General features: G+C 43.5%; 1 protein-coding gene across 3 annotated transcripts in view; it reads right to left on the bottom strand.

Annotated features, from left to right (window-relative positions):
• The window catches only part of kdm5a (lysine (K)-specific demethylase 5A), a 160,308-nt gene that overhangs the window by 123,324 nt on the left and 22,771 nt on the right, over nt 1-14,213 (bottom strand). For 2 of the 3 annotated variants that reach the window (XM_052029933.1, XM_052029934.1), the window contains exons 4-5: nt 4,130-4,300; nt 112-168 (exon numbers count right to left, since the gene is read on the bottom strand). In XM_052029933.1, coding sequence (XP_051885893.1) covers nt 112-168; nt 4,130-4,300 — 228 coding nt within the window. Of the gene's footprint in view, nt 1-111; nt 169-4,129; nt 4,301-9,823; nt 9,993-14,213 lie in introns of those variants that run through there. The other variant, XM_052029935.1, reaches the window with a different exon arrangement.

The raw sequence follows: 14,213 nt of genomic DNA, 5'->3' as shown, positions 1-14,213 counted from the left end.
TCAGACTGGAGGAGCAGGAGTGCTTTAACAATTCAGTGCTCCACAGGAATATCCGGAGCATTGATATCAGGGTATCAGGACACAGGTGATGCAATGAAGCAGCTTACCAACCTGATTCAAGGTTTTCACAGAGTCAGGGAAGATCCGCACAGACGTATTTCCAGGAGTCTATAAGATGACAAACAACAGCAAAGCTAACTGGCAAACTACAAACAAGGCATGAGATATTCAATATAGTGATACCAATACATCTAGTAAATATTGCAGAATTGTTCAGGATTCTTAAACAATTAGGAAGCTGCAGTTTGTTTAGTAAACATATTCAAATATCATAAAGTTGCTGGGATCAAGTGGTGGGGTAGGAAGCAGCTGATCAGACCACAAGACCAAAAGACATAGAAGCAGAATTAGGCCATTCGGCCCATCGAAGCTGCTCTGCCATTCATTCATGGCTGATTTATTTTTCCCCCTCAACCCCATTCTCCTGCCTTCTCCCCATAACCTTTGATGCCCTGAGTCAAGAACCTATCAACCTCCACTTTAAATATACCAAATGGCATGGCCTCCACAGCCGTCTGTGGCAATGAATTCCACAGATTCACCACCCTCTAGCTAAGGAAATTCCTCCTCATCTGTTCTAAAGGGACATCCTTCTATTCTGAGGCTGTGCCCTCTGGTCCTGGACTCTCCCACTACTGGAAACATCCTCTCCACGTCCACTCTATCCAGGCCTTTCAATACTCGGGAGGTTTCAACGAGATCCCCCCTCATCCTTCTCAACTCCAGCGAGTACAGGCCCACAGCCATCAAATGCTCCTCATATGTTAACCCTTCCATTCTCAGGATCATTCTTGTAAACCTCCTCTGGACTCTCTCCAATGCCAGAATGTCTTTCCTTAGATATGGGGCCCAAAACTGCTCACAATACTCCAAATGTGGTCTGACCAATGCCTGATGAAGCCTCAGCATTACATCCTTGCTTTTATATTCTAGTCCTCTGGAAATGAATGCTAACATTGCATTTGCCTTCCTTACTTTTGACTCAAACTGCAAGCTAACCTTTAGGGAATCCTGCACTAGGACTCCCAAGTCCCTTTGCACCTCCAATTTCTGAATTTGCTCCCCATTTAAAAAATAGTCCACACTTTTATTCCTTCTACCAAAGTGCATGACCGTACACTTCCCTACACTATATTCCATCTGCCACTTCTTTGCCCATTTTCCCAACCCGTCCAAGTCTTTCCACAGACTCACTGCTTCCTCAACAATACCTGCTCCTCCACCCATCTTTGTATCACCCACAACCTTGGCCACAAAGCCATCAATTCCGTCATCCAAATCATTAACATATAACGTGAAAAGTAGCGGACCCAACACCGACCCCTGCAACCACTAGTCACCAACAGCCATCCAGAAAAGGCCCCCTTTATTCCCACTCTTTGCCTTCTGTCAGACAGCTAATCTTCAATCCATGCTGCTACCTTTCCTGTAATACCATGGGCTCATCTTGTTTAGCAGCCTCATGTGCGGCGCCTTGTCAAAAGCCTTCTGAAAATCCAAGTAAACAAAATCCACAGTGTATTCTGCCTGTTACTTACTCAGAGAATTCCAACAGATTTGTCAGGCAAGATTTCCCCTTAAGGAAACCATGCTGACTTCGGCCTATTTTATCATATGCTTACAAGTACCCCGAAACCTCATCCTTAATAATGGACTCTAACATCTTACCAACCACTGAAGTCAGGCTAACTGGCCTATAATTTCCTGTCTTTTGCCTCCCTCCCTTCTTAAAGAGTGGAGTTACATTCACCATTTTCCAGTCCTCCGGAACCATTCCTTAATCTAGTAATTCTTGAAAGATCACTACTAATGCCTCCACAATTTCTTAGCTACCTTCTTCAGAACCCTGGGGTGTAGTCCATCTGGTCCAGGTGACTTATCTACTTTCAGACTTTTCAGTTTCCCAAGCACTTTCTCCTTAATAATAGCGACTACACTCGCTCCTGCCCCCGAATCTCTCCAATTTCTGGCATGTTGCTGGTGTCTTCCACAGTGAAGACTGACGCAAAATACTTACTCAGTTCATCCACCATTCCACATTACAAGCTCTCCAGGATCATTTTCCAACGGTCCAATGTCCACTCTTGCCTCTCTTTTGCTCTTTATATATCTGAAGCAACTTTTGGTATCCTCTTTTACATGATTGGCTAGCTTACCTTCACATTTCTTCTCCTCTCTTATTGCTTTTTTTCGTTGCCTTCTACTGGATTTTAAAAGCTTCCCAATCCTCTAGCTTCCCACTAATTTTTCCAATATTGTACGCCCTCTCTTTCGCTGTTTGACTTCCCTTGTCAGCCACGGTTGTCTCGTCCTCTCTTTGGAACGCTGCTTCTTCTTTGGGTTGAACTGATCCTGTGTCTTCCGAATTACTCCCAGAAACTCCTACCTTTGCTGCTCTACCGTCATCCCTGCTAGGGTCCCCTTCCAATCAATTTTGACCAGCTCCTCTCTCGTGCCTCTGTAGTTACCTTTACTCAATTGTAATACTGATACATCTGATTTTAGCTTCTCCCTCTCAAGCTGCAAGGTGAATTCTATCACATTATGATCACTGCCTCCTAAGGGTTCCTTTACCTTCAGCTCCCTAATCAAATCTGTTTCATTGCACAACACGAAATCCAGAATTGCCTTTTCCCTAGCGGGTTTGACCACAAGCTGCTCTAAAAAGCCATCTCATAGGCATTCTACAAATTCCTTCTCTTGGGATCCAATACCAACCTGATTTTTCCCAATCTACCCGTATACTGAAATCCCCCAAGACCACCATAACATTGCCCTTTTTACATGCCTTTTCTATTTCCTGTTGTAATTTGTACCCCATATCCTGGTACTATTCGGAGACCTGTATACAATTCCCATCAGGGAACATGCTTGCCCCCACATCTAAGCAGTTCCAGAATACTGACCAGGAACTACATTGCACATGGTAGAATAATTCAATCACTAACATGTGAACAATTAGCATGGTTGCAAATTTAACATTTTTAAAAAATATTAATTGTTTGCAAAAAAAAACTTCTGGATAATATCAAGCAAAACCTTCCAAAGGGAGCCACATGCCTTGGATCTCAAAGCACAGATCCAACTCCACACCTGAACATCATGGCAATGACTTTACTGTCACAATACAACGTCAAATACAATTGTTCCACACACGTAGTTTCTGCAGATTTATAGACCCATTGGTTACTGTAATGACAGGATTGCACTCAGTTGGAAATCTTTTCTTAATTTTTAAACCATGGAACAGAACCCACGAACACTACATTGTCAGAACACTGACCCCACCATCTACTTACTCAACCATCACAACGATAGCACTCACCAAGTTCAATCACTCCACCAACCATTACCTTCTATTCCATTCAAGCACTGCTTTACTTGCCACTTCTCCAAACCTTGCTCTCCCCCTTTCCCTCCATCAGTTGCCTCCCCTTTCTCTTTACCTCTAACCCCTCTTGCTCCCCTATCCCTCCCTCCCTCTGAATCTTCCCCTTTTTACATCCCTCACCCCACAACGACTCCTGCTCGACTCAATCAGGATCAGTCATCAATACCAGTAAGGAGAATACAGACTGGCTGACATGCTTACTTGGCTCCTCATTCCTCTTCCCGGGATCCTTGCTTCCCTCCCTTCCAAAAGAAAGCCATTCTTATTTTGCAAACTGAGCAGTCAGTGTTAAAAAGCCATATGATCTTGGGATTAAGTCATTTATGGTAGAACAAAGAAAGCTGGCATCAAGTAAAAAGTAGAATTGCAGAGATCTGAGGGTTATGAGATCAGAGAAGAACAAAGAGATAATGGCAAGTTCACAACAGGAATTGATTTGATGAGAATATTAAATTGTAAAATTGGAAGTTATTATAATAAAACATTTTCCATTCAATTTCCAAAGACTATTGCCTAAGTACTATTCATTCCATTCAAGAACTTCGTTGAAAATCTATTAATTGCAATTTAATAAAGATTTGATAGCATCCAATAAAAACTTGCTCATCACAAGCTCTAGAAATATCACACCAAGTGCTGCATAATTAAGCCAGAAAATTTTATGTTGATTGATCTTACCAACAGACTGGCACCTGACTGAAACAGCTCGTATGGATATAGAATCCTCTCATAGTGGGATCGTAAAAGTGAGCCGATGCCCTTTCCTTGGGGGTAACTCATTCGACTGGCCACTTTAGCCCATTTTTTTTCTTTACACACCAGTTCAAATCCACCCTCACTTGCGACCACCTGGAGGAGGAAATTACAACTTCAGTTAATGTATTAGTACAAAGACTGAGTCAATCAAGATAAAATTAAACAAAGTTGATCTCCCAACACATCAGTGATGAGGTTACTAAGCTACAGGAAGCAGGTAGACTGCCAATTAGACCCACATCTGTGCACCTCCTCACAATCCAGTGCCAGTTAACATGGCAGGAATGACCATTTATTGCAGACCTCTTGCATACTAATTTTATCACTAATTCAGCGCTATTTGAATATTTTAATTGCAACTCCATTTCCCAAGGTGAAGTTAATGGTGGCCTTGCCACTGATCCTTGCAGATCATCACATCCTAAGAGGAGCCAGTCAGAGGCACTCTTAATCCCCAGGTACCTCCATCCTGACTCTACTATCCTTGCCATACTCAACCTTAGACTTCATATTTTTTGTGGAATCATTGAAATTTACCACACAGAAGGCAACCATTAGGCCAAGTTATTCACAGTTACCTCACCTACTCTGACCAGTTGAAAAAATTCGGCCAAACAAGAAGGGCATGCTTATGACTCAATATACTTTAATTTTCTTAACTTTTTGTACTGCAGGCTTCAATCTATTGCTACATTCCCACGGATTCCATTAGCTTCCTTATGGCCAGCATTTAGCTAATTGGTCTCTAATTACTTGAACCTCATCAATGCATGAAGTAGTACAGTACATTAATAATTCAGCACAACAATCCTGTGCGACTCTTTGAAAAAGCAGTCCCATGCAACTGTTTTTTTCCTCCATAACTCTGCAGATTTCTTATCAAATACTGTCCAACTCCCTTTCCCAATTATTTATTGAATCAGTTTCCACTTATTTAGGTAGAATGTTTGAACAAACCCATCCATCTCAGATTGAAAGGCTGTCACTAATGAGGTGTCAGAGGGATCAATGCTTGGGCCCCAGTTATTCACAATCTATATTAACAATTTGGCTGAGGGCATCAACTGTCATATTCCCAAATTTGTTGACAATACGAAACTAGGTGGGACTTAAGAGTGTGGAGAAGCATATAAAGAGACTTCGGGAAGATATGGACAAATGAGGTGAGTGAGGGAGAACAATGTTAGATGAAATATGGAAAAATTTGAGGTCATTCACTTTGGTGCACAAAAAAGCAGAGTATTCATTGAATGGCAAGATATTAGTATTGATGTTCGAAGGACCCTCAGTGTGCTTGTGCACAAGACACTGAAGGCCAACATTCAGGTGTAGCAAGTAATTAGAAAGATAAATGTTTTGATTGCTTTTATTCCAAGAGGATTAGATTGCAGGAGTACGTAAGTCTCATTGAAATTTAAAGGGCTTTGGCAAGATAGAACTTGGATGTACAGTTTTGGTCCCCTTATCAAACTTGCCATTGAGGGTGTGCAGCAAAGATTTACTCATCCGATTCCAGAGATGGTAAGTTTGCCATCTGAGGAGAGACTAGGTAAGTTAGGTCTGCATTCTCGAGTGGAGAAGAATGAGATCACATTGAAACTTACAAAATTCTTGCAGGGCTTAACAAGGTAAGTGCAGGAAGGATGTTTTCCCTGGAGGACAGGCCGAGGATCAGGAGGAACAGTTTGATCACAAGTACCAGGCAGTTTAGTTTCTTCATTAAGTGGGTGGTGACGCTTTGGAAGTCACGAACTGGACAGCTCAGTCATTGTGTTCATTCAAAACATAGATCAGGACATTAAGGGTAATATGGGATAATCCCAGAAAATGGCACAAGGCAGATAATCAGCTATGATGATGACCAATAGAGGGAGCAGGCTTAAAGAGCTGGATGGCCTACGTTTTTATCCAGAAATCTGATTAAAAAGATGTGTTCTCACTACCCTCCATATCTATTTTTAATGTTTCTGGATTTATGGTGTTCATATATTGACCCATTTGCCAGAAGATGGCAGCATAGTGGCTAAGTGGCCGTACTAGTAACCCATAGACACAGGGTCAAATCTCACCACCAGCTGTGAAAACTTAAATGCGGTTAATAGTCTGTAATCTAAAAAAAAAATTTCATCTGATAGTGGTGACCACAAAAATAGATGAATTTCTATGACAATTGGCCGAGTCACTGATATCCAACAGGGAGGAAATCTGTAATTGTGTTCCATATGTGACTTGAGGCAAGCAAAGTTAGTCACAGCCCAGTCCAGCGCACATTGTATACCTCATACAGATGTGGGGATGAGTGCCCAATTTAGAAGAGCTGCCCCACACATTATTCAAGCAAGAGACTATGTGCCCTCAGAATCAAGCCTTGCAGACAACGTGCTGTACTTCTTCACCACAATCCCTTCTTAGTTTGATCTCCAGCAAATCCACAGGAAGTTGTGGTACAGAGGCATGCAGGACATGTACTCCTGGGAGCGCTCAACATCGACTGCAGACCCCATGAAATCCATCGACATAGGTCAAACATGGGCAAGGAAACCTCCTCCTCATTCTCACCTACCATCTTTGATGCTGGAAGGAACAGTGAAGATAGCAAAAGGGACAAAATGCACTCTGTCCATCACCACTGTTCAAGCTATTTGAATCCTGAAGGACACAACTATGGGATTGGATCTGCAGGAGTTTATGAGCGAACCATCGTGAGGCATAAACCTATTTGTCCTCAACAATCTACCCATGACAGCATTGGCAGGAGTGACCACAGCATAATTCTTGGAGAGGCATAGCCAAGTGTTCACACAGAGGGAACCCATCACCTTGTGTAGCACTACCATCATGACAAAACAAATATGGCACCTCAAAATTGGACCAAAATTGGATCAAAATCAAGTGCAGTTAAAGGGTCACAAGGTTGCAGATTGTGATGCTAATCATCTACAGCGCCTCATGTATGTCTAATTTTGAGGTACCATATTTGTTTTGGTCATGGCATCTATCCAACAACGTGAAAAACTGCTCAGGTGTATGCTGTCCACAACAAAAAAACAGACAAATTAACTCTGTCCAACTTGCATTCAATCAGCAAAAGTGATAAAAGTTTTGTTGACAGCATCATTCAAGATGCCAATAACCTGCTCATCAATGGCCATTTGGTTTTAGTCAATACCAATTCCACTAAAAGATCAGTTCTTGGCCCTCATTTGTAATAACTACACTAATGACTTGGAGGGGGCAGAGTGCAACTTATCCAAGTTCGTTGATGAAACAAAATTAGGTGGGAAGACGTGCTGTGATGAAAATACTTAGGACTCTGCAATGAGGTACAGAGGTTGAGTGATGAATAGTGGCAGCAAATGTGGGAAAGGGTGACGTCATGAATCTTGGTAGGAACAATCAAAGAGGCAATCTATTATCTAAATGGATGATATAGGTGTTCTCGTGCAGAAAAACAGTAAGTTTAAGTATGCAAATACTTTGACAAAGTCCCACATGGAAGGCAGGTCCAAAAGGTTATAGCCCTTAAGATACACAGCAAGTTGGCAAAATGGATACAAAGTTGGCTTGCTAATAGGAGATAAACAGCAATGGTGGTGAGTTGCTTTTGGTATTGGAAGCCTGTGACTATAGTTTAATCACATGGATCAGTGTTAAGACCCTTGCTTTGTCATAAATGATAATGATTTGGATATGAATGTAGGAAGTTTGCAGATGGCATGAAAATTGGTAGTGTTTATAGTGAGGAGAATAGTCTTAGGTTACAGACTATATTGATCAGTGGGTAAATTGGGCAGAGCAATGGCAGTTAGTGCTTAATCCCAATAAGGGCAAGGTGATGCACTTTGGTAGGTCTATTAAGGGTAGGACATACACTGTAAATGGCAGGGCCCAAGGGTGGACTGCAAAACAGAGGGACTTTGATGTACAAGTACATAGATCACTAACATGTGGCAGCACAGGAAGACAAGGTGGTGAAGGTGGCACAAAGGTTTCTGGTCTTCATTAGTCAGGGCAAGAAACATAGGACCATGAAGGTCATAGTACACCGTTATAAAACTTTCATTAGACCACAGCTGGTCCACTGTGTGCATTTCTGGTCACCACACCTATGGGAAGGACATGAATGCACTAGAGAGGGTGCAGAGAAGATTTACCAGGATTTGCCTGGGATGAAATGTTTCAGTTATGAGGAAAAGCCAGATCGGCTGTGTTTGTTTTCCTTGGCGCAGAGGCAGTTGAGAGGGGGACCTGATAAAGGTATACAAAATTGAGGGGCATAGATAAGACTTTTCCCCATAAAAGAGATGTCAAAAAGCAGGGGGAGAGGTTCAAAATGAGGTGCAAGAGAGTTTGAGGGGACTTGAGGAAGAACTTTCTCAGCCAGAGATAGGATAGAATCTGGAATTCACTGCCCAAGAGGTGGAGAAGGTAGAGACTCTCACAACATTAAGAAACAGCTGGAAGAGCATTTGAGTCACCAAGGCATATAGTAGGCTGCGGACCCAGTGCTATTAAATGAGATTAATATAGATAGATGGTTGGCATAGACATGGTGGACCAAAGAGCCTCCTTCTGTGTTCTATGACTCTATAGCCCTCTCAATTCTGACCTCTTGTAAATCTCTGATTTTAACCACCCATTGTTGCCTTGATCAAGCAAGGTCTCAGCTTCTGACATTTCCTTCCCAAATCTAAACTCCTCTCTAGCCATGGCTAGCGTAACGCTATTACAACGCCAGCGACCCAGGTTCAATTCTGGCCACCACCTGTAAGGAGTTTGTACGTTCTCCCCGTGTCTGCATTGGTTTCATCCGGGTGCTCTGGTTTCCTCCCACATTCCGAAGACATATGGGTTAGGAAGTTGTGGGCATGCTATGTTGGCACTGGAAGCGTGGCGACACTTGCGGGCTGCCCCCAGAACACCTTATGCAAAAGATGCATTTCACTGTGTTTCTTGATGTACATGTGACTGATAAAGATATCTTATTTTAGGATGCTCCTCAAATCCTACCCAAGTTGCTAACAACATCTGGTTACTTGCTTCTATGCTGTATGGCTCTATGACCGCATGTAGCGAGTACTTTGGAAGCTAAATGATATATTGGCTTTTATTGGAACGAGGTTGGAGTTTAGAAACGTTACAAATGTTCAGGGTGTTGGTGAGGCCAAATGTGGATTATAGTGTAGTTTTGGTGAAACCAGCATCAGAGGCAGTACAGAAGAGATGTACTTGGCTAATTTCTGGTTTGAGAAAGTTGTCCTTCACAAATATAGAACGATACAGCACAGGAACAGGCCCTTCAGCCCACGATGTTGCGTCAAACTAATTAAGCTAATAATTAAATGCTTAACTAAACTAATCCCTTCTGCCTACACAATGTCCATGTCTCTCCATTCTCTGCATATTCATGTGCCTATCTAAGAGCCTCTTAAATGCCTCTATCACATTATCATATCATGGCCTCTAGTATTAGACATTTTGACCCTGGGAAAAAGATGCCGGCTGTCTACTCTATCTGTGCCTATTAACCTCAAACTTCTATCAGGTCTCCCCTCAGCCTCCGCCGCTCTGGAGAAAACAACCCGAGTTTGTCCAACCTTTCCTTGTAGCACATACCCTCTAATCCAGGCAGCATCCTGGTAAACCTCTTCTGCACCCTCTCCAAAGCCTCTACATTCTTCTCATAATGGGGCGACCAGAATGGAATGTAATTCTTCAGATGTGGCCGAACTAGAACTTTAGAAAGCTGCAACAGAACTTTTCAACAGGCTGATAAAAGCTAGGGCATGTCAACGTGAGGAAAGAGGATGTGCTGGAACTTTTGAAAAATGTTAGGATAGATAAGTCACTGGGGCTGGACGGGATATATCCAAGGTTATTACGGGAAGCGAGGGAAGAGATTACCGCGCCTTTGGTGATGATCTTTGCATCCTCACTGGTCACGGAGTAGTGCCAGATGATTGGAGGGTGGCAAATGTTGTTCCTTTGTTTAAGAAAGGGAGTAGGGATAACCCTGAGAATTATAGACCAATGAGTCTTACTTCAGTGGTGGGCAAATTAATGGAGAAGATTCTTAGAGATAGGATTTATGCGCATTTGGAGAAGCATAGGCTGATTAGGGACAGTCAGCATGGCTTTGAGAGGGGCAGGTCGTGCTTCACAAGTCTGATTGAATTCTTTGAGGATGTGACAAAGCACATTGATGAAGGTAGAGCAGTGGATGTGGTGTACATGGATTTGGCTAAGGCGTTTGATAAGGTTCCTCGAGGAAGGCTCATTCAGCAAGTCAGGACGCATGGGATCCAGGGAAACTTGGCTGTGTGGATTCAGAATTGGCTCGCCCATAGAAGACAGAGGGTGGTGGTAGATGGAGCATATTCTGCCTGGAGGTTGGTGTCCCGCAGGGATCTGTTCTGGGACCCCTGCTCTTTGTGATTTTTGTAAATGACTTGGATGAGGATGTGGAAGGGTGGGTTAGTAAGTTTGCTCATGATGCAAAGGTTGGTGGTGTTGTGGATAGTGTAGAAGGTTGCTGTAGATTACAACAGGATATTGATGGAATGCAGACCTAGGCTGAGAAGTGGCAGATGGAGTTCAACCCAGAAAAGTGTGAAGTGATACACTTTGGAAGATTGAATTTGAAGGCAGGATACAAGGTTAATGGCAAGACTCTTAGCAGTATGGAGGAACAGAGGGATCTTGGGGTCCACATCCATAGATCCCTCAAGGTTGCCATGCAGATCGATAGGGTTATTAAGGCGGCGTATGGTGTGTTGGCCTTCATTAGTTGGGGTATTGAGTTCAAGAGCTGCGAGGTAATGTTGCAGCTCTATAGGAATCTGGTTAGACCCCACTTGGAGTATTGTGTTCAGCTCTGGTCACCTCATTATAGGAAGGGCGTGGAAGCTTTAGAGAGGGTGCAGAGGAGATTTACCAGGATGCTGCCTGGATTGGAGAGCATGTCTTATAGGTTGAGTGAGCTACGGCTTTTCTATTTGGAGAGGAGGATGAGAAGTGACTTCATAGATGATGAGACATAAATCGAGTGGATAGTCAGAGCTTTTTCCCAGGGTGAAAATGGCTAATACGAGGGGGCATAATTTTAAGGTGATTGGAGGAAGATATAAAGGGGGGGGGGGGGGTGTCAGAGGCAAGTTTTGTTTTACATAGAGAGTGGTGGGTGCGTGGAACGCACTGCTGGCAGAGGTTGTGGGGGCATTAAGAGACTCTTAGATAGCCACGTGAATGATAAAGAAATGGAGGGCTATGTGGGAGGGAAGGGTGAAATAGAAATTAGAGCAGGATAAAATGTCGGCACAACATCGTGGGCCGATGGGCCTGTACTATGCTGTAATATTCTATGTCCTATGACTCTTGAACAGCTAAAAGAATTACATGTGTGTTCTTTTGGAGTTCAGAAGAACGAGGGGTGATTTTATTGAAAGAGAAGATCCTAAGGGTTAAAATGTTGAGATGTTTCCACTAGTAGGAGAGACTCAAACAAGTGGACAGATAAAACTGAAGTGCATAGAAATTTCTTCCTGTGGAGGGTAGTGCCGTGGAGGTCAGATCTTTAGAGCAAGTTAAGGAAGAGGTAAACAATATTTTGAGGAATTACGGGCACAGAAGGGGAGCCAAGCCTGTGCAAATCAGCCACAGTGATATTGAATGGCAAGGCAGGCTCGAGGGACCAGGCAACCTATCCTGCTCTTATTTTCTTTTGCTCCAAATCTCATGTCTCTAGGCACCTAGGTCAAAACAGACTATGAGTGAGAGTGGCTGCCTTTAATTTACAACAGCATTTGACCGACCATGGCATGAAAGAGCCCTGGCAAAACTAAAGTCAATGGGCAAAAGGAAACATTTCCAGCATTTTGTGCCTTGCACAAAAAGTGTTTCTGGCTATTCTAGGCCATATCACCTTCAGCTGTTTATCAATGACCTTCGTCACCACCACGTCTGTAATGAGGACTGCACAATATTCAACTCCATCTTCAACTTCTCTGCCCGTTTAACAGTCCTTGCCTGCATGCAGCAGAACGCAACAACATTTATACAAGGACTGATATACAACAAGAAACAATCGAGACACGAGACAGACTAACTACCTATCCTTGACAATCAGTGTTACCAACATCGCCGACTGCACCACAATCAACATCTTGCACGTGGTGGTTGAGGTTGGGTAAGGGGGAGGGGGTGGTGGGTCAGGGTTTATGATCAACCAGAAGTTCAAGTGAACCGGCCTCATAAATGTTGCAGATGTAACAGCTGCTCAGAAACTGGAAGTCCTGCAGTGAGCAACTCATCTCATAACACCCAAGGCCTTTTCACCACCAACGTGTCACGTCAGTTAGAGTGATACAGCATGGAAACAGGTCCTTCGGCCCACCGAATCCACACCAACCACCAAGCACCCATTTACACCAATCCCACCTCTATCTCACACTCCCATCAACCCCAAGATTCTACCACTCACTTTGCACACTCGGAGCAATTTACAGTGACCAATTAACCCATCAACCCACACATCTTTGGGATGTGGAAGGAAACCAGAGCACTGTGCGAGCAAACCCACAGTCATAAGGAGACGTCCAAACAGCTCTAGCAATCAGGACTGAACCCAGGTTGCTGGAGCTGTGATGCACCAGCTCCACTTGCTACGCCACCCCCTAGTCAGGAGCAGAATGGAATATTGTTGCCTGGATGAGTGTAGTTCCAACAAGATTTAACAAGCTCGATACTTCCCAGGACAAAATAGTCTGCTTGATCGACACCCTAACCATTGCTCTATCACCAGCACATTGCAGCAGTAGTGCATACCATCTATAAAATTCTTGACCTCAGCTACCCTGACAGCACTCAGCAAACCTGTGATCTCTGCCCCAATCTCTTGCGGCCTTACCAATGACTTGTATAACTGCGACGTAATATCCCAACTCCTATACTCAATTCCCTGACTGAAGGCCAGCATGCAAAACACCTTTTTCACCACCCTTTCTACCTGTGACGATGCTTTCAACAAACTATGTACTTGTACTCCTTGGTCCCTCTGTTCCATTACTCCTCCTAGTGCCCTGCCATTCATGGTACAAGTCCTACACTGGTTTGACTTTGCAAAATGCATCACCTCACACTTATCTGTAATGAAATCCATTTGCCACTCCTCAGCCTACTTCCCTAACTGATTAAGATCCCCCAGTAATCTACGATAACCCACTTCACGATCAACACCACCACCCAATTTCAGGTCATCTGCAAACTTGCTGATCAAGCCTTGTGCATTTGCATCCAAATCATTTATATAAGTAACAAATGACAGGTCCCAACACCAACCCCTGCGGCACACCACTAGTCATCGGTCTCCATTCGAAGAAACAACATTCAACCACCACCCTCCGAGCCAATTTTGAATCCCCCTCTCTCTGGATTCCATGGGACCTAACCTTCCAGACCAGCCTGCCATGTGGGACCTTGTCGAAGGCCTTTGCTAAAGTTCAAATAGATAACATCCACTGCCCTACCCTCACCTACCCTTTTGGTTACCTCTTCAAAGAACTCTTGACTGGTCAAACATGACTTTCCACGCACAAAGCTATGCTGATTCCTCCTAATCAAACTCTGTTCAAATGCTGGTAGATCCTGTCCCTCAGAATTCCCTCCAGTAGCTTCCTCACCACTGATGTCAGGCTGACTGGCCTGTAGTTCCCTGACTTGTCCTTGCTACCCTTCTTAAACAATTGAACAACATTAGCCATTTTCCAGTCTTTAGGAATTTCACCAATGGCAAACGATGAAGCAAATATCTCCACAAGGGCTTCCGCAATTTCTTCTCTAGTCTCCCACAAAGTCCGAGGATGTACTCAGTCAGGGTCTGGGGATTTATCCATCTTAATGTGCTGTAAGGCTGCAAATATCTCCTCCCTGGTAATATGCATGTTCTCCAAAACATCTCCACTTGTTTTCCTTATCCCTTGAGTAACCATGATTTTCTCCTCAGTAAGCA

This window comes from Pristis pectinata, chromosome 15 (genome assembly GCF_009764475.1).
Source record: "Pristis pectinata isolate sPriPec2 chromosome 15, sPriPec2.1.pri, whole genome shotgun sequence".
In the NCBI taxonomy this organism is placed as follows: domain Eukaryota; kingdom Metazoa; phylum Chordata; class Chondrichthyes; order Rhinopristiformes; family Pristidae; genus Pristis; species Pristis pectinata.
The sequence above is the reverse complement of the archived record's forward strand: the minus strand, read 5'-3'. Positions and strand labels throughout refer to the sequence as shown.